The sequence below is a fragment of the Thermobia domestica genome, chromosome 18 (assembly GCF_964235325.1).
Source record: "Thermobia domestica chromosome 18, izTheDome1.hap1.1, whole genome shotgun sequence".
NCBI classification, from domain to species: domain Eukaryota; kingdom Metazoa; phylum Arthropoda; class Insecta; order Zygentoma; family Lepismatidae; genus Thermobia; species Thermobia domestica.
Genome location: NC_137471.1, coordinates 44,344,607 through 44,366,996, shown reverse-complemented (window position 1 = coordinate 44,366,996; position 22,390 = coordinate 44,344,607). Strand labels below are relative to the sequence as shown.

General features: G+C 38.4%; 1 protein-coding gene across 4 annotated transcripts in view; it reads left to right on the top strand.

Annotated features, from left to right (window-relative positions):
* The window catches only part of Syn1 (Syntrophin-like 1), a 449,556-nt gene that overhangs the window by 404,592 nt on the left and 22,574 nt on the right, over positions 1 to 22,390 (top strand). For all 4 annotated transcript variants that reach the window (XR_014129212.1, XM_081746459.1, XM_081746458.1 and 1 more), the window contains one exon: positions 19,539 to 19,729. Coding sequence is in view for 3 of the 4 variants with exons in the window: in XM_081746459.1 (XP_081602585.1) it covers positions 19,539 to 19,729 (191 nt within the window). In the remaining variant the exon portion in view is untranslated. The remainder of the gene's footprint in view (positions 1 to 19,538; positions 19,730 to 22,390) is intronic.

The window sequence follows — 22,390 nt, the reverse complement described above, 5'->3', positions numbered from 1 at the left end:
ATTTTCCGTTTAATGTATTCTAAAACAAAATGGAATAATGGCGAGAACACATCTTGTTTCAGATCGTTCTCGACGTGAAAGCTCATGGTCAAGTATTTCTTCATTCGAACTTTACTTTGGGTTTCATCTAAAAAAAAAATGTATATATATATATATATATATATATATATATATACAGTATGTCACATTCTTATTCGTACACACCTTAATTTAAACGAAAACCACTATGTATGAAACATACTGGTCGTAAAATTGACAGAAGAATTCCTGGAGTGGTGAGGTAGGACCATGATAGACGTATCCAGTGCAAAAATGGGTCAGAACAAGGATACCATAGAAAGGCATAAAAGAAAGCATATGAGAACTCCCGAATTTACGCCACATTTTTATTCGTACACTTATACACAGGTTTACACTTTATACACTAAAAGGAACGAAAACAACAGTAGAACACCAGCACAGCTGGTGTGGGATAAACAGAAAAAACATACTAAGTATTGGTGTTAAGCGTGATGTATACAGATAAACTTCTCAAAAATGGGGAAGAATAAAGAATTCGGGGAGAACGTCAAAGAGACAATCATAAAGCTAGCATTAAGGGGAGGGTCGTTAAGAAAAATAGGACAATTAATAGGAAGAAGGCACATGACAATTCAATATGTAGTAAACAAGTTTAAGTATAGTGGTTCAGTGAGAAGTAAACCTAGAAATTCGATGAATAAGAAGTTAAGTGAGAAGGACGAGAGAGTGATTGTACGAGAGGCGAAAGCAAATTCTCGACTAAATGCTTCTCAAGTCCAAAAGATAATAGAATGTGCTACACGTAAGAAAGTAAGTATAATACTACGACCATTCGTCGAGTGTCACACAAATACGGCTACCAAGGTCGAATACCTCGAGAGAGGCCATTCAGGAGAAACACATAATCAGTGACTTGTGTTTTTCGAGTATGCAGTGCTTATCAGTCATAGTGAACGTATCGTAGAAACACAGTATGGCATAGAGAACACATAAATAATGTAATGCGCGGTCGGATCATCGGTAGATTAAAAATGGGGCCAAGTCCTCTTCGTCACAATGTTGTGTTGTGACTGTGGAATCGTTCCTTGGCTGGTGAAAACATTAAAAGGCAGTATGGTGGAGGTCGTCGACGTGCAACAAGAACGCTGAGTGAGGATCTTTGCCCTAAATACCTGAAGAAGACCAATGGACACAGCAAGTACACTATCTCGAAATCCTGCAGCTGCCTCTAGAACTCACTTATCACCTCAAATTGTACTGTGAGAATAGTTTCAAAAATCCGGAGAGGCGAAATATAGTAGGATTTCGTAGTACACGCAAGGTTTTCTGTGCCAGGCTACGCAGGTGTTTGTTGCTTAGCCAGGACCCAATCTCTACAGCCACAAATAGATTAAAATCATGTACGGTGTATATCCTCCGTCGGCACGTGCAGGATACAGAAAATCATGGTATATATTTTGATAAACATTGGCTGTATACGGACACTACTTAATCCTATTCTTGTATTCGATACAGAGTTTTCTTTTGATCGGAAATAAACATAGGGGGGGGGGGGACGAGTACGTAGCAGGATCAAGAAAATCTATACGGAATGTAATACAAAGATAAGGAGTAAGTGTACACCATCTAGGCTGACCTGATTTCAACGCAATACAGAAAATTTGCACCACATCACAGATTACAGTTCATCTGCCATGACAGGAGCAGCATCAGGAAAGGCGTCTATAGACGGAGTCTACGGGTTTTCCTTTTAAGTGCACTCGATTTTTTCTCCATGCATATATACAGACGGTTATACGAATTTACATTATATGCACGCAAACACGCCAGGTGCATTCCTCTTACACAATAACAGAGCTAGGCACGCCTACAGTGGTGTATATTCCACAGTGAGTGGACCCCAGAATCATGGAGTGGTGTACTCTTCAATGATGAGTCACGATTCAGTTTTGAAAGTGATTCTCGCTGGGTTTTTTTTAAAGGGCACCAGGAACAGATCACCACCACTAAAATGCTGAAAGGAATAGATATGGAGGCATTGGTGTCATGGTATGGGATGGCATGTTAGGGATCCGTACATCACTTGATGTTCCAGGAGCAGACGAAATAACGTAGATCTATAGGAACATTATCTTGTAACAGTATATCCGTGGTGAATACGGTCCTGATTGTCGCTTCATTAATGATAATGCACGTCCACGTAGAGCACAGTTGGTGGAGGATTACCTGCAACATGAAGATATCACGCGTCGCGAGTGGCCAGCGGTATCACTGGACCTTAATCCCATTGAGCGTGTATAGGATGCTCTCGGACGACGGATTACAGACTTAATATCTCCACCACGGTCAATTGCAAACTGCGCAGGCTGCTTGTGGAAGAGTGGGATGTTTTACTACAGGAGCTGCTTTATAGTCAAATCCGTAGTAAAGCTGCACGTTTTACAGCCAGCATAGTTGTGCTCTGTAACCGTACATTGTATTGAACATTTCTGCCAAGAAAAGCTCGGACTTGTGAAGGTCAACAGATGTGACTCACATGACGTGTTTCTTTAGTCAGATTTTTTAGTTTCCATGTGCCATTGCAAGTGTTTGTTTTGTCTACAGGTATCTGTTCCACGCTTCTCAGCGAGCAGATTTCTTTTTAACCAATTGTTTATGATTGTCACTGTTACCTGTACATTCCGTTAAGTTTTGAAGTGTTTTTTTTTAAATTTTTTTTACCATTTCCAAGTTTGATCCTTTTTATTTAGGAATAAATGAAGAACGTATTTAATGATTTATTATAGATTTTAAAATTAGGTGTATTTTCTGTGGATGCATCCGTTCTACGTATGTTACTTTTCGGTTGCTCTTAGATTTGTTTTGATTGGGATCACTGTAATAATGAAATTGTTTCGTGCGTAGTAGTCGCTCTTTTGAGACACGTACTTTCGGTGGAAAACATTGAACACATTACGATGGTTCGAATTCCACCTTAAAACTGTATGGCTATGTCTTAAACAGCGTCGGCGCTGAAAATAGAAGCTAAACTTCAACAAACAAGAGGAAGTAAACTGAAAATCAAACCAAAACTCCCCGGCACGTAGTGTTGAAGGACTTTAGCCGGAGCCTTTGCAATGCTCCTATATTTCATATTTTTCCCATATATTTGCGTCTCTTCCCAGGCCCGTATCCACGGGGCGCTAGGGAGGGCCGGGTCCCCCTAAATTTTTGCTGCCCCAACTAAAATGTTCACAGTAGGCTTGTAAATAAACTATATGATGATGAACTATAATATGATTGGTGGCCCCCCCTCAATTTCTACCGCCCCCCTCCTACATTTTTGGACTGGCTACAAGTCTGTCTCTTCCTATAAACTGCTATATTTTCTACATTTTAACGAAACCACCTATATTTTTGTGGCATTGCTACTTCCACCTGTGAAAATAACATAAGGAAGTAAGGTGAGGGTGGTTGGAGGGCCACACTGTATTCTTGAAGTTGAATGAACTATGGAGATTTCAAGACGAGCAGAACAAAGAGAAACGGAAGATGGCAAATAAGCATATTCAGACACTGAAGACAATGAAAGTGTAAATAATACTTTTACAGTTGTATATATTTCCTTAGATGCACTAAATTCTGTGTGCAATTGTGTATTTAGATACTTAACAAACCAACTTTTTCTATCATGTGTTTTATGACTTTTAATGAATTTTGTAATGGTTTTTAGAACTTACGTATATTATATGAAAAAAAAAAGGAATTAACATAGAAATGAAATCTTTAAGTTTTACGTCTCACGGTTATGCCGATTAGGCTAAAGGAAACGGTGATGATGAGAAATGAGTGAAATGGTGGAATGAAGAAAGTGGAGGAAACGGGAGAACCCCGAGAAAACCCACGAGCACGGTGTTTGTTCACCACAAAGTCCACACGGCGCGAGCTGGGATCGAACCATGAGCCCCAAGCACCAGAGGTGAACGTTCTACCACTGAGCCACTGCGCCCCCAGGAAATAACATAGAAATGATAGGATCTTACAAGGGATGAAATTATTCACATCTTGGAGACGTATGCATACAAACACTGATTTTCTCATGCAGATTCTTTTTACGCTTTCCGTATGGTCTTTACTTAGTATTAGTGAGCTACGTACAGAAACACTAAAAAACTCGTATAAAATTTTGCAACGAGATAATTACCCATTTAGTTACCCATAACAATTGGTGTAATTTCCAGGTGATTTTTTTTTAAAATTTCTATCTATTGGATAATTGATATGTTCCTTTTTCACAGCTTCACTACACCTGCTATATATATATATATATATATATATATATATATATATATATATATATATATATATATATATATATATATATATATATATATATATATATATAATTTTTGTCGTGATTTCCTATATATTTTTTCATTAGCATTGGAAAGCCTGCGAACTGTCCGGGTTTTCATTTTGGGGATGTGTAGTCAACCCAGCTTTCTTTTCGTTACTTTCATTGCATCGAGTCCATTACATCTTTCTTCAAGTAGCTTCACAATGATATTCGTATTCAGTGGTCACCAATTTAAGCACTGATCAGTGACCAAAACCAGCACTGCTTGACTTTAGAAATCTCGTGAGAAGCATTTTGGCAAAGATTATAGTGATCGCAACGAGTCCTGAAGCTTGACGTAGATATACCAATTTCAGCACCCAATAGAATGCGAGGGTGTGTCCCGGTCGTCAACCCCCCACCCACCCATGAAATTTTACCAGTGTCGTCTCACGCACTACATTGAAAACATCTGAGGATAGCCTACAGTGTGTTGTCGGACTGCCGGTAAGTTTCGTTCTGTTTGTTATTGTTATCATTTTTCTTTTATATTTTTGGTATTTGGTCTAGGAATTAATTCGTGCGGTTGGTACGCACACATTGAAGCTGTAGTACAAACACAAAATACATAAATACCTTAAGAAAAATATTGTCCATCGCTAGCCACCACTTTCGCCCATCTGTCAGGCAATGTACGGATTCCGTGGCGAAAGAAGTCCTCATCCTTGGAAGCGATCCAGTCAAAGACCCATGTTTCGATATCTTCTGAAGAAGTTAACCGCTGTCCAATCAAATCGTTGTTCATGCAATCGAACAAGTAGTAGTCCGAAGGAGCAACGTCTGGTGAATACGGCGGGTGGGGTAAAACTTCCCATCCGACATTTTCTAAATAGGTTTTGACCGGTTTTGCGACATGTGGGCGAGCGTTATCATGTTGAACAATAAGTTTATCATGTCTGTTCTCCCATTCTGGTCGTGTTCTGGCCAGAGCTTGCTTCAAACGCATTAATTGTCGTCGATAACGTTCTCCAATCATAGTTTCACCCGGTTGCAGCAGCTCATAGTACACCACACCTTTCATATCCCACCATATGCACAGCATAACCTTTGCACAGTGAATATCTCGTTTTGGTTGTGATGGACCTGGTTCACCTGGTTTCACCCAGGCCTTTTTTCGTTTAGGGTTCTCGTAATGGATCCACTTCTCATTACCCGTAATAATTCGATGCAGAAACCCCTTTCTGCTCTGTCGTTGAAGCAGCAATTCGCAAATGGTTTTTCGTCTTTCAACGTCTCTGTCTTTCAATTCATGTGGAACCCAATGTGACATCTTTTGAATCATTCCCATGGCTTTCAAGCGTTTGGAGACTGTTGTTTGATCAACGCCTAATGCTGCTGCAAATTGTTCCTGCGTTTGACACGAATCCTGCTCGAGCAATGCTGTCAATTCTTCGTCTTGAAATTTTTTTGGCTGTCCAGCTCGCTCTTGGTCTGCCAAGCCGAAATCACCACTTCTAAACCGTGCAAACCACTTCTGACACGTTCGCTCAGCTAGAGCATGGTCACCATACACTTCCACCAAAATACGATGACTTTCAGTCGCACTTTTCTGCATGTTAAAGTAATGCAGCAGGACACCCCGCAAAAACACTTTATCAGGCACAAATTGCGCCATGTTCACTTAACTACAAACTGGTGTTGTTGACGCTTTAATCCACTGCCCTATACTACGAACGATACGCGATGACAGGGGTTTGCAACACATGTGTGGATACACGGAACTGTGGGACGCTCCGTTCGTTGCGCCATCTCTTGTCCACCCGCACGAATTAATTCCTAGACCAAATATTATTATTGGTACCGTTTAATTCGAGTAGTTGATAATTTTCGTGTTATATTTCTTTAAATGCTAGTTTTTTTTTTTTTTTCGCTCGTTCATGTCTTCTAAGTTTGGTAACATTGTTGGGACACTTCTGCTGTTTCACGTTTTTTTTTTTTTAAGTGTGCGTTCAAAAGGCAACTCCAAGAAATCGTACCGAGTTCTTCCGATGCGTCACACGTGAGGCAAACCAGTTTTAAGATTGGTGTAGCGCCCAGGCTTCACGATTCGTCGCGGTTACTATAGACTCAAAATCTCACAAGTCCTAAATTTATTATATCTACAGGAATAACCTCAGTTGATTTAAATTCGACCATCGTTACTTTGAATAATCAGGTAAAGGGGTCGAGGCATTGTGTACGTGTAAGTTGTCTATCTCAATCAGGAGTACAGAAGCTTAACATTTTTAGATACCACGCATACCATAATCAGGGCGCAAAATTTCCGGTCACCAGAAATTTAGAGCTGGCGACCAGCATTCAGTAGGAATGGTTTCTACGTAAACTCACAGGGCTGCGCAGTTTCTGTATCGCACGAAAATAATGGTGACTGAGTGAGAAAATAATTGTCACTGACCGAGTCGGATTTAAGCTTGGTGGGGCCCTAAGCTATTGAAGGTAATGGGGCCCTTTAAGTATCAAGATGAACGTAGGCACTCTATATACAGAAATGAAGAAACTAGTGATATTTTAGGAAGCAGGCTAACAGAAGGGGGGCCCCATTACTTACATCACAGGAGTCTACACAACACGTAGCAATTGTTGCTATATGTAGATTTTATTATATTTGTTATATTTCGAAAATATACATCCAGCTTTTTTCTTTAATTTTTGGGGCCCCCAAGAGAGTGGGGCCCTAAGCTTGTAGCTTGTTTAGCTTATACGTAAATCCGGCTCTGGTCACTGATATGAATTGACAATTCAAAATTGATTATCCTGAATCGAATTGTCTGGTTTTGAAATTTTATGCTCTGATGTAATCTCTTACTTTGTCAGACCAAAGGCCCAGAGGGGGGAGGACCTCTCATAATATGTACATGAGAGATACTGGCGATCATCATTTTTGGATTGGCGAGTGCGTCTGACTTTGAAATTTTGCGCCCTTCCATAATGTTAAGACAGTTCTTAGAAAAACTTAGAAATCGTATTTCATGGTTCGTTTTCCATTCTAAGTCAGATACAGGTTTGCGGATGATGTTTGCAATACGCTGAAACTTCAGTTATCCAAATTAATGAGTTCTGGACGTAATCCGAAGCGGGGAACCATGAAAAGAGATTATGTTGGGAGATAAATAAAAAATCTATAAAATCACTCTTGTGCAATAAAAATAGGCCTAAAATATGTTGAAAATAAGATTACTTTTATTATCAAAAGATTAAAATAAATAAATAAATAGAGAAAACTCTAATTAAATATACACTTCAATGTTGGTTAGTAATTTCAAAGAAATTATATTTTTACGAACGAATATATACAATTTTCGTTTCAGAAAGTATTATTTTATATTATCTTATGCACAGTGGCGGCTTTAGCGGGTAGGCACGGGCCTACCCAAAAATTTTGAAAAATATATAAACGCTAAAAGATGCAATAAACAGTAAATAATATATTTCCACTATTTATATTAATGGTAGATAATTATTCAATAAAGAATATCAATCACTACTGTAAAAGCCATTTCCTACTGTCGTTAAACAATCAAGTGTATATATGTATTCATAAGCGAGAGAGCGGGCCTACCCAAAAGTAAAATCCTAAAGCCGCCCCTGCTTATACAATAGTCACAGTTCAGCAAAATATATATATTTTGAGTCCCTAATCGGCATGTATTCTATGTATAATGATGGAATTTTCCATGAAATAAGTACAGAAAAATTGTGTCGTCTTTAATTCTATAGCTGGATCAATATAGAAATAAAAGTATATAAATATAAAATCTATTGGCTTGTAAGATAGAGGAAATGTTTTGGGGGGTGGGAAGGGAATCTGGGAATCTATTAATAACTTTAAAATTCCGTGTTAAAAAAAAATAAAACTTCCATTTCAAACTACCATGCAACCAGCCTCTTGATTGTTTTTGTTGCGCCATGCGATGCGACGCGACGGTTAGAATTTTCATTTTGTTTCCTGAAAATAAATGGTTCGACTAAGAGTGTGTCGCACTGGTCACACTTTCCCAGAAGTTACACAATTCATGAAATGATTCGATTTTTTTCTTTTTTTAAAATAGAGAAATGTTTCTCCCTTATAACCACACAGTCGAGCTTTGACTAGTGTAGATATTTAAGCTAGAAGTGAAATTTATTCTTTTTCGGTGCTTATTGGTTTTAAAACTTTTTTTAAAAAAAAAAAATAAATATCGTTGTGCTGGGGATAGGGGAGAAGACTTACAAAGCATACCCAAACGTTTAGAAACTGCCGTCAAAACAGGAAATCCTGTGTTAGTCCCTCGAGAGAATATAAACGACCAATATTTCGTGTGGAAAACGCATGCAGAGCAAAGAAGTAACACTATTATGCTTGTATTTGCCTTAAAAGAATAAACACCCATGTTTCCATATATTGAGAGTGTGAGACAAAGAGAAAACGTAAATATTTGTTCAAGCATTTTGGAAGGGTCACATTCCTTTCGTGGTTTTCCCAATGAAAGCTTCCGGAACCCTTTGTAGCTGAGAATAATTTGATTTTAACAAATGAATTGCAATCTCGAATAGCGGTTTAACAGCTTCCACACTTGCTGAACCTATTAAGCAATTAACGATTAAAGTGTATAGTGTGTATTTGTAGAGCAAGGAACATTGTCAGGATGTGCAATTAAACTGAAATAATCTATAATGTATGCATTTTTTTTCTTTTTAATCATTTTTGATAAGTGGTTAAGTCTATCTTCTGTAACTGCTACTGAATGATCCGTGTTTGATCCGCGGTTAGGGCGGGAAATGCTTCTCGTTTTATCATTGTTTCAGCGCGGCTCTGAGGTTCACCCACCTTCTTTAAAGAGGTACCTGGGGCAACCTGGGGATGTGAAAGAACCTCAGAGTGACCCAGAAGCAGTCATATTCGTGACTTGGTAACTCACTGATCTTATCTTTAGGGATGGCCACAAAGTTCCGGTTCCGACGGAACCGGTTCCGCGAGGAACCGGTTCTCGAAGATCCGGTTTTCAGAACCGGTTCTGGAACCGGTTTCAGACCTGGATCCGAAAACCCGGTTCCAGAACCGGATCTTAGGAACCGGTTCTAGACCTGGATCCGAAAGCCCCCAAAGACCCGTAAAGGAGGCAAAAAAGTTCACCTTCAAAAAAAATGCAAAGATGACCATGCGCTTGTGCCTTACCCGCCCAGACCCGCTTGTGCCCCTCCCCAAAAAAAATGTTGGTCCACCAGTGGGTGTTTAGCCAAATGAGTTTGCTAGTTACCCAGTTTATTTAGCCAAATGAGACAAGCGGCCACCGCCTGGGCGCCTGCCTGTCGCTTCCACTATTTCATCTAGCACACTGTTCACAGCCTGCTCGGGTTTAGCGTAGGGATAGTCACAAAGTTTCGGTTCCAGCGGAACCGGTTCCGCGAAGAACCGGTTCCAGACCTGGATCCGAAGAACCGGTTCCGGAACCGGATCTTCTAGAACCGGATCCGTTCAGACCCGAAAACCGGTTCCATCAGGAACCGGTTCTGGCCATCCCTTCTTATCTTTTACGCCTTCTTACTGAAGTAGGCACAAGGAGTGATCAAAAAGTAAGGTTACAAAGCCTACAGTGAAACGTATATATATTACTTCAAACAACCAATACAGCCAACAGATAGTACATACATTAGGGTATTTTTGGACGTAATTTCCATGTCGGTTGAGGCACTTGTCGCATCGTGGAATGAGTTTGAAGATTCCCTCCTGGTAGAAATCTTGTCGTTGCGTGTTCAGCCATGTTACCACGAAGTGTTTCACCTGCAGAATATCGTGCACAATGTAACGAACGCTTCCGAACGATATTCCCAGTTCTGCTATCAGAGGCCGTAACGTGATCCTCCTGTTGTTCTGAATCCGTTCCCCCACGCGAGCTGTGTTCAGATTTTTGTTGATGCCGTGCTGGGTCAGCCACTGCACTTCACGTCGGTGACGTTTTCTCTACGAGCCGCTAACTTTCGACACCATTCTGTGACATGTTTATGAGTCATTACAGTCTTTTCGTAAACCTCGACCAGCTGCCGGTGAATTTCATTTGCGGTTACATGTTTTGCCCACACAATCCGAATAACTCAGCGAATTTCTTCGCGAGAAACCTCAATGTAACGGAATGGGACAAAAGACTGTTGCTTTTCAGTACACTTTTACAGGACCCATCCACGAGTTCCCTTGTGGTTATATGCAATTTCTTTCAGGTATATTTTCGAGAACTTTTACTCCTCCCACCACTGTTGAATTAAATTGTAATTAATGCCATTCCTGTGCAGGACACATCCTTTATAGTTATTATTTCCTAGTTTTGAGAAATGTACTTCTTTTAAAAGAAAATATATCTCTCTCTCCACACACACACACACACACACACACATATATATATATATATATATATATATATATATATATATATATATATATATATATATATATATATATATATATATATAGTGGCGTATGTAGGGTGTGGCTGTCGGGTTTAAGCCCCCCTGAAATAGATAAATTTATATATAGTATTAGAGTAAATGTATACATACATAGACCTAGTATATACACCTCTCAGGAGAATGTGCATAGCCCCCTCGAAACAAAATCCTAAATACGCCACTGGATATATATATATATATATATATATATATATATATATATATATATATATATATATAATATAAAATGAGTGCCTATGGCTTCGTACATCTGGAACCACCTGGCCGATCTCGATCAAATTTTCAACATAGATGAGGTTCGAGCCTGAGATGGTTTATATCATTTAATTTTGACGGTACAATTTAGGAAGAGGCAGGGCGTGATTATATATAATATACGAACAGATTTTTTGTCCCGGCAAAAATATATGTTCTCTTACGGAACGAAACCCTCCCTTTTACGGACACGCTCAGATATGGACGCGGACAGTCCCCCCCCAAACGTTTCAATAACCTCTTCATAACGGACAGGAATTACTCTTGGTTCTGCAATACAGTAGACAGAAAAGTCTTTTCCCCACAAGTGCATCTATCATGAGTCTAGTCCTAGTGAACCATCAAATAGAACACTTCAAGATGAACTTCAAATTCTTTTTTACTGCCCGCAATAAACTGCTTTCTGGGAGAAAAAAGCATGCCTTTTTCGCTGAACAAAAAGAGTTTAGCCGGTTAGTTGGTTCCTTAACGCATCTTTAGAGAAGATTCTGAGAATTTGAAATAAATGAAAAACACTTTCCGTCCCGCTTTCCCCTCCCATATAGGAAAATATTCAAACATCTTTGGCCTATTATTCTTCATCAGTTGATAGGCGGTATGAAAATTAATGGATTTTTTACAGGGTGATGACATGTACTTAGAAAAATTACCATACACACGTTATCTTTTGCAGTATACGAATATATTAACACATCCCCCAACAATAATATTATTTAACAAAAATTAATTTCTCCTTCATCCCTCCCAGTAATTCAAATAGTACTAAATAGAGTATTTTCATATTGAATTTTACGTATTTACGCTCATACATAATGCATTTACTGTATATTACTGCATACAATATACTGCATACTGTCCTCTCTGTAACGGACACCTCTCATTAACGGACAAAAATTCATGTCCCATTGGTGTCCGTTATTCAGAGGTTTCACTGTATAAAATTACTAAAAAATGAAAGTGACTACGTTTGTGATTTAATAATTCTTGAACCACCCGACCGATCTCGATCAATTTTTCAACGTAGATGATTTAAATCATCTACGTTGAAAATTCGGTCCTGGAATGGTTTTTATCATTTCACTTGGACGATGCAACTAAGGGGAGGGGCGAGATATTTAAAAATGATGGAAAATGACCGATATTAGTGTCGAATCCATAGTTTTCGGGGTCGTTGAGATGAACATTTCCGATGCCATTTAAATCTAAATTTAAACTTGTGGGAGGAGGAAGGGTTATATATATATGATCCAGGATATGATCAAGGGAGGGGCTAAACCATAATGCCGTTTCATCCAGTGTAAACCTGAGCGTCAAGAGGGGGCTATAGCCCCTTAGCGCCCCCTTGGATCCGCCCTTATATATATATATATATATATATATATATATATATATAGATGATGGAAAATGTATTGGTGTCGAATCCATAGATTTCGAGGTCGCAGAGATGAACAGTGACACTTTTGATCCCGTTTAAATCCAAATTCAGTCCTATATTTCCAAAATGAAACTGTTTTCCCTGTGCAAAGAACAGGTATTCTGCTAGCATATAAATAAATAAACAGATCAATCTCCTAAACGAAATTGCATCAGACGTACATTGATTTGGACTTTCCTCTCCGTATTTTTGTTTGTATTATAACGTTGGGACACTTCGAGATCAACGTTTCGAATTCATCCCATGTGTACACTATGTATAAAAGATCTAGCTTAGGATTTGATACGCATATGCTTGAGTCGATCGCTTTTTTCCATAACATCCCTATAAAACAGTTACAAGATATATATCTTGTTGCAACATAGTAGTATATATATCTTGTTGTTTGAATGTAAACATACTTAGCAAGAGCAAAAGTGTTTTCAAAAAATGGACAGCGTAAACGTTGACTGAAACAAGAGAACATGATGAAATATTTTTCGTGAGGCAGCAATTTTTAGCTCGAGCCGCTTATGACGTGTGTGTGGATGCACAGCCCATAAATTTTCGTTCTCGGTTCATGGCATCTTGGAAAGTTCCAGGGAAGTGAAAAAAAAAAAAAAAACTTTAAATAGTAGGTAGGTAGGCAACTGCGAATCTGGAGAGCTGAGAGAGTGCACCTCGGAAACAGTGTTACTCAAGAAGACAATTTACGAAAAGAAAGCAGACAGAAAGATAGATTGGTCAAAGAAAAGAGATTTTTAAAAGATGAGAGATTTTGCTACGAATGCAACAAACTTTGGAAATATATTTCGTCTTTCGTAATACAGTTTAGGTTTAATTTGCATTTTAGTAGGCTTTTTTCTTCGGATTTATATCTGTGATATAAAAGGGTATTAAGAATACCTATTTATCTAAATGTCTAGGGAAATAATTGATTCTGCTTTTTACCACTAGTGCTCAGGGGCGGCGGTTAGGGGCAAGAGGGAACAATTTCCCTCCACTTTTTTGAAGTAAGTAATGTATATAATTTCATTTGGAAATGTAAAGTTTTTATATGTATTACTGATTCATAGAAAAAAAAATGATGCCATATAATATTTGCCGTTGCGTGAATACGTATTGGTTATTTGTCTTCCCGTGGAGTTGAGAAAGCTACAGGAATTGCGTTTTAATTGCAATTCAAAGCAATTAATATTGCAATTGGGTATTTCTTTAAATGTCATAAGCATATACTTGTGGTAGGCCTATTCACTGTTTTTCATTTTTTAAGAGTAATAACATACATTTAATGGCAAGTGTGGAATTAAAAATATAGTTGTTCATTAATCTCCAGTTTCAATATAACCTACAAAACAAGCCTCATTATTCATTACTATGATTAATATTATCCTTTCTGTTTATTTGTGTTGCGAATTCGTTATTAAATAATCTGATCACACAATTTTCCAGATAGAATTTTAAGATGTGCATGAGCAATAAATCAAATCTCTTCTTACAATTTCGTTGTTTAAGTACAAAGAATACTTGCGTCTCTCTTGTCAATTTACTTAATAAAATATGAAATACGATATACGGTATTTTAACTGAAAAAGATAGTATCTTATTAGTTATACAAACTTTCGTCAAACAAAGTGTTAGAAAGAACCAGGGAAGCTAACATTAATATACAAATATTCAGAACATGTTTTGTCCCCACTTTTAACGTCCAATCGTCGCCACTGCTAGTTCTAATAAATAAAAGAAAGATCTACGGCAGCGTTTCCCAACCTTTTTCAACTTGCGGCACATTACGGGTGTAACTTGGATTCTCGCGGCACACTTACAGATATTATTATTTGTAAATATAAAATACCGTGGTATTTTTGCTGTGATTACTGAGCTCATTCTCACAAAGAAAGCTCGATCACTGTTTTTTCCCCGTGGTAAATCATTATGCTTATTTTTCATTCTAATTTAAAAACAGAAAACAATTGCAATGAAATATTGGACTCAGGTTTTCAAAATTACGCTTTCTTTTTCGAAAACTGTATCCAACCTTTCACTAAGAAGGAAGATCACGAAATAACGAACGAACAAACAAATCTCTTTTACTTTTAAAACACAAATGTAGGAAATTTGTCGAAAGGATTGAATGATATTTTAAATTTTCAAGTTACGAAATAGTCTGCAACAATAAAGAAGCAATAATGGTCATAACAATGACAACAAATACTTTTTTCAACATTATAAATGTATAGAACAGTAACACGCTATGAAACTTAAAATTCTACATTCATAGTAGAGGCTCATAGTAATGTGAAATACAAATATACATTTTCCCCTGCGTTTTGCAATTTGGTTGCTATACAATTAATCATTTTGTTTCAATTTCCTTGCGGCACACCAACAGCCCATTCACGGCACATCAGTGTGCCGCGGCACACCGGTTGGGAAACGCTGATCTACAGTGTAACCTGTTATCCGAATCATGTGTACTCACATTAAGAATCCAAGCCTTTCTCGTGAAAGTCAATAACACAATACACATAACTAAAACTAATTAATAAACGTTAGTGAAGAACAAAGCATATGATATGTGACGAATTGTAGGTTAACAAATATTGTATATTTAATTCCGAGACTTTGTTATCGCTTTAGCGACTTTTCAGAGATGTAAAACTGAGGAATCGTTACTTGCGTGAAAGAGCTTGACAATCGTTCTAATTGCCTTTGAGCACTCACTCGCAACTACGCTTTTGGTTGACCTGCATGATGATCATCCTAGAACTTCACGAAAGCCATTCAGACACTGATAAACATACTATAATATGTTCTCCAAAGCAGGAGCGTCATTTCAGACTTTGCTTGGGGGGGGGGGCAAGACCCCTTGATATAAGTAAAATTTCGCGTTTTTCACTGATTTACTACTATTCTATTGATAAAATATATATACATCTCAAACTCAGGGGGGCAAATGCCCCTCCCTGCCCCTCCCTAGATGACGCCCCTGCTCCAAAGCAACGTAATACTCGACGATGAATTTAAGAGAATTTTGAACCTTCAGAAACCAGAAATTCCATCATCACGTGTTATTTTGGTATTGGAGTCAACTGGTTCAGGGCGCGAGAAAACAGCTGATACTTGAAACTTAAACTACTAGCCGTCAGACAGAATATTGTTTACTTTAGAGTAGTTACTGAATTTCGTATTCAAATTATCCAGATTTTGTATATATTATACGAGGGTTGAAACTTTAATATTGGCAACACTGTTTTAGAGACGCTGCGCAATAGAATCAAATAATGTACACTCATGTCCAAAATGATTGTCACATATCTATAATTGTCTTCTTGTAAGAATATAATTGATAACGATTTTGCAGGGTACTTCTAATACTGATACTATGTGTATAATCGGCAAATGTATATTTGTGGTAAATTTCATAGGAAAAGAATTATATCCTATAAATACGAAAATTAGAATGAGTAAAACAAAATATTGCTAAATGGACAAGAAAGTTTTATTGTTCTTACTTACTGCTCTTTTGACATGAAATTTTCCACATACATGTTTTTGCCGATTATACACATACTAACATTGCAAGAAATACCGGGCGAATTCGTTATCAAATTATATTCCTACAACAACATATTTGTGGACATGCGACAGTAATTTTGGACATGAGTGTACCTCGTAGCATATGTTAGTTACATGCCTACCTTACCTAAGCGCATATGGACTCCTCTTTCCGACGTCACGCGCAAGGGCAGTAGACGAGAAAAACAGCAGAGCCTTGTGTACCGGGCGATCTATGTTTCACACGAACTTTACGCATGCATACGCAGGCGGTGTAAAAAAAGGTTATCGTTGTCATGAGTTTTTGAATCAAGAGCGAGGGAGTTTGATTAAAAAAAGAAATTAACGTGCCAGAAGCCGTACAGCACGAGAGTGTCATCAAGGTCTTCAAGAGGCTTGCGAGGAATCTGCATTGCCTTATAAAACAATGGCAAGGTGGATACGAGCTTTTAAGGAGGACACCGAAATATGGAAGACAGCAACGGTCAGTGAAGAAGCCGTGAGTGCTGTTACCGCGTTACTGGACATTGATGAACGCTATACTATTCGTGAGCTGGTCCAAGAGATAGGACTGTTCTGCACTTTCTGAAGGAATACGTGGAGATTAGGAAAAATTGCATCACGATGGGTTTTGCGTGAGTTGACAAAAATGGAAAAACGGCTATGATACGACGCTGCTCGTACCCACTTGGGATGCTACGAATGAAAAAGAGAGTATTTCTTATGTCGTATCGTTACGCTGGATGAAACATAGTTCAAATCGTACGAGCCACAATGAAAACGCCGATCAAAGGAATGGTGTCATTATGAGTCACCATGAAAATAAAAAATGTGTCAGAACCTCAACAGTGGGAAAGTTATGCTGATTCTCTTGTATAACTGGGATGGTGTAATCCCAACGCATACCATTGTTCCCCATCAGATCGCCAATGTACAGTATTTTTGCTTCTGTCTGGAACACAACTTACGACCAGCCTTGAGAAAGAAGCGGAGCGCTCGGGGACATACAGCACAAGGTGTGTAACTGATTTGTTCGGTCGATGGGGGTGAGAAGTACTGTACCATCCACCTTAAGAGGCCTTGTCACTTTACAAGAACTTGTAACTGTCATAAAAAAAAAAATCTTGAAACCCAATCTTTCTATTTACTGTGTACATATTAGAACTTCTTGAAAGCAAGAAAGGTATTTCCACCTATGCAGTACTGTACTCTAGTGGACAAACAGTGAACCTCCTCATTAAAAACGTGTATTTTGGCGCACTCCCCCTCCCTGTCCAAAGGAATCCGTTGTTTCGGAAGCGGCGAAACTGGTTTTTCCTTTATGTCAGCGGGAGGGCGATAGCAGGTAGCAAGCAAGATGTTCCAGAAAGTTGCACACTGTTCAACTCCCTGCAAGATGGAAAAAATGTTTTATGACCCTTTCAAGACTGTGTGTACATGGTGAAATATGGTAGGGTTTTAAGATTTTTTTTTTTTTTTTTTTTAATGACAGCTATAAGTTCTTCTAACGTGGCAACCCCCTTTTACTTCCCTTGTGACTGACTTGATTCCTATCCTCACTTGCAAGGTATAAACCAAGACACTTGAGCCGCTCTTCTCGTGCAAATGAAAGCTTGCGTGATTGTGCAGAGCAGGGCCGTGCCGGGGGGGGGGAGGAAAAAAGATAGGAAAATTGCTTGGAATATATGTATGGGGGCGCCGTCGTATACTCTCGCCCAGGGCGCTGATTTTCCACGGCACGACCCTGGTGCAGAGACAATGGTTCCATCAACAAATTTTCTGATTATCTTTTCTGATGTTAGTGTGAAGTACCTTTTCAACGACAAACGAATTTTTAAAAATATGAAGCTTTTATAAAATTCGTTGAAAATAAAATGTACGGCTAGATATTAAAGTAACATTCAAAACAATTAGTGTTTTCCTAAATTATTTTCATTGATCATTTCTAAATAAAATTGGCTTCATCTTGAAATGTACAAACGAAAGCAACATTTATTTCGTATTTGAAAAGTAATTGACACGTGTCTTCTAAACTCTTAAGTACTCGTAGTGAATGTTGCAACGAATATACGATATCTTAAAGAAATAAAGTGAGTGAAATTGTTTGAACTTGACTAACTTCGCACTGGTTGTGAAAAACAGCGCTTCAAAATGGTATTTAAGCGTAATACTTTTTTTTTTTTTTTTTGGAAAGTATGGCTTTGAAACTACACAGAAATTCCACTCCGATATAAGCTGGGCTGAAAATAATAATAATAATAATAATAATAATAATAATAATAATAATAATAATAATAATAATTATTATTATTATTATTATTATTATTATTATTATTATTATTATTATTATTATTATTATTATTATTATTATTATTATTATTATTATTATTATTATTATTATTATTATTATTGGTAAAACTCTCACCTCTGGTGCGAGGGGTCCCTGGTTCAATTCCCGTCCACAACAGTTTGTGGTGGATAATATCATTCCGTGAATTTTCTCGAGGTTCTCCCGTTCCTCCCACGTTCTCCAACTCTCGTATTTCCCTCATCTGTACGAATGAGTGTCCCTGTTCCCATTGTGAATTATAAAATACTTCACAATAAGATAAAGGTATTTTAATACAGGGTTATTCAAAAAGAAAAAACAGATTTCAAACATTTATTTCTTCCAAACTACAAAAGATAAAAACATGATTCGAACGTTACTTGATTAAGAAAAGTTTACAATTTATTGTTAGTAATTATGGTGTGCATTCAATATGAGCACTGTGTGTTACACGACAGATGTCAAAACGGTGGCTCATTTCTTGCCACACACGAATCAGCTAGTCTGTAGTTATCGAATTCACAGTTTGTATGGCTTCATGTACAGATGATGTTTTAGAACTCGCCATACCGTTGGTTAAGGAATGTTAAGTTCTTTGCTTGCTTGCTCGTGATGTGGATTTCTTTGGGCTCCTTTCGTAAACTGTACGAATACGCTCGACATTCTCGTTCGATGTGCGTGGACGTCCCGTGCTTTTCCCTTTGCAGATGCAACCATCTTCTACGAATTTTCGATGCCACTCGTAAATTTGCTTATGATGCGGCGGTTGTTTATTAAATTGACGGCGAAATGCTCGCTGAACTGCCACAATGGACTCAAGTTTTGCTAATTGTAGCACACAAAAAGACTTCTTCTGTGGTGACGCCGCCATTTCACTACAGACAAACAACAAACAACAACGTCAATGCGGCCGTGATTGGAACTTCTATCCGGGCTGTTTAAACTGTAAACTTTTCTTAATCAAGTAACGTTCGAATCATGTTTCTATCTTTTGTAGTTTGGAAGAAATAAATGTTTGAAATCTGTTCTTTCTTTTTGAATAATCCTGTGTTAAATAGGTACTCTTGAAATTCAACAAATATGTGTGAATTATATTCTCATATTTCCTATGTAATAAAAACTTTTTTTTTTTTTTTTTAATTTAGGTTGCATTTGGCAAGGCCAGCCTGCTCAGTTTATTCTCCATTATGAGAATGGATTTAGTTTAACGGAAATGCCATCTCCAGGGCGTGAACCTAGGGTATTTTGGAAGTTCCCATTTGAAAGGCTTCGAATGTCAGCAGATGATGGAGCACGGTTGCTTTGGTTGGATTTTGGTGGGGAAGACGGTGAACAGGTAAAGTATTGTAATTAGTCTCCTTCTAATGTTTCATCTTCTTTTGGCTAAGAGTCATTTTCATAAGTTCAATCACATGTTTATTTTACCAGTTCCTAACCAAAGAAACCGAAGTGAAATAAATAAAAAAAAAAAAAAAAATGCTGTCAGTATACTGTGAGGTGGTCATAGAATGGACCACTAAAGAGAACTGAGTAGCACTGCTATGTATAAATGTAATAACTCAGGAGGCATAATATTCATTATGCTGAAACCTCTTAGTATCAACTTCAGGCTTATTTATCGAACCATTAAGCAATTAGCACTAAGAGAACGAATTAGCAGAAATGTTTTAAAAAGAAAAAAAAATAGGCCTATCAGATAAAAATTTCCCAAACAGTGTTTCGAGTTCTTGATGAGACCTAGCACTGCGGCAGAGCACTGACCAGCTGTTAAAACTGCAGCTAAAAACAGCTAGGCTTTAGAGAACGAAAAACCTTCTTCATAATGGCACGCCTGCAATGGGCATAAGAACAATCTCTTTACAGATGAGAAAATTTCCACGGTTGAGGAGAAACTAAATTAGCATACGACAATACGCCCAGAGAAACAAGGGAGTCTTGTCATTTTGTTCCATATGTTATCGTCCCTCATCTGTTACTGTGTGGTTGGGTGTGTTGTATCGTGGTACAACAGAGGTACATTTTTGTGGTAAAAGTATCAAAACAAAAATGATAAAGTGTACAAAAGTACTGTCTTAGAGTGAGATGTAAAAACCCTTTATCCAGACCATGTTACGACGGAATGAATATTGTGTATCCCAGGATGATTCCATACCTACTCATTGCGCAAAAATGGCTTAAGGACAACTTCCCGACTTCAGCGAGTACGAAGACGTCCTTAAATTCCGATTTGAATCCGCTGGATTACAAACTACGATGGATTACGCTGGATTTTATGCTACCGAGTTTTGAACTGCGCTCATTTGTTTTTTGTTTTTTTTTTTTAAACTATTTTTGCCTAGTTTCGTTACTACGGAACGATGCAAGCGATAAAATACATGGTAGCCAAGAATGATTACCACCATACGCTGCATCTAATTGCTCTGCGACATTTGAATTGTCTGAATTCACACTAAATTCAGCATCATGCTTTACGTCACCTTCCACGAGTCGAGGAAACGTTTAAGACAAAAGATTGGTACTGTTTATCATAGATTTATTTTGGAATAAAACGTGGGAGCTCCCAATTAAAAAAAAAAACTATTTTTCACTGATTACAGCGACATCTATCATGAGTCGAAAAAATGTTTCGAATAAAATGTACTTATTTTTTCCCGTAGAATTGAAATTTACAATGAAGAATAGGGGTCCCGATTGAAATTTTCAAAGTTATCCGCCATCCCGCCAATAAGGGAGCTAGTTGTATGACAGGTGAATTTAATTCGCTCTGCAGAATAATTATTTCGAACATTATTTTCGTCTGACGCATATTTAACGTCCTATGTTATGCCCTTTAGGCGAAAAGGGACAAATTATTAGTAAAAGTGAATGATTGTGAAATTAAAATTTTGTGCTATCCCACAGGGAATCGAACCCAAAATCATATGCACCAAAGGCACGCATAGCCACCAGATTAGCGAAGAAGGCTTGTAGAAGTTAGGGATGGCCAGAACCGGTTCCTGGTGGAACCGGTTTTCGGTCTGAACGGATCCGGTTCTTGAAGATCCGGTTCTGGAACCGGTTTTTCGGATCCAGATCGTGAACAGGTTCTTCGAATCCATGTCTGGAACCGGTTCTTCGGATCTTCAAGAACCGGTTCCTCGCGGAACCGGTTCCGCTGGAACCGAAACTTTGTGGCCATCCCTACGCTAAACCCGAGCTATTGGCAGGCTGTGAACAGTGTGCTAGATGAAATTGTGGAAGCGACAGGCAGGCGCCCAGGCGGCGGCCGCTTGTCTCATTGGGCTAAACAGGAAAACTGCCCAACTCATTTGGCTAAACACCCACTGGTGGACCAAAATTTTTTTCTGGGGGGGGGGGGGGGAGGGCACAAGTGCATGATCCATTTTGCATTTTTTTTAAGGTGAACTTTGTGCCCCCTTTACGGGTCTTTGGGGGCTTTCGGATCCAGGTCTGGAACCGGTTCCTAAGATCCGGTTCTGGAACCGGGTTTTCAGATCCAGATTTGAAACCGGTTCCTAAGATCCGGTTCTAAAACCGAGCTTTCGAATAAAGGTCTGGAACCGGTTCTGAAAACCGGATCTCTGAGAACCGGTTCCTCGCGGAACCGGTTCCGCCAGAACCGGACTTTGTGGCCATCCCTAGTAGAAGTTCGAGATTAACATGCAAATAAGGTTTTCCATAGATTATTGTTAGCTGTATACCCTTTAATGTCTGCCGCTCAGATTATATATATATATATAACAAATCTCTGATAGTACTTTACGAATATACCATGTCTAGATCGCCGATTGTTGGGTAGAGAACGTTTACGTGTCAGATCTTCCTCTCCAAATCCTTTTTTTCTCTCTCGGTCTCGACTTGGATGTCTTGCCTCTGGTCAATTTCCGACAGACCAAAGGCTTGCTAGGTAAGTCACAATATGATAGAATGCAATCAAGACATGGAAGCAGTACCGTGTCGTGAGGGGGCAAGCGGGCCGACGACCCTGGGCGCCGAA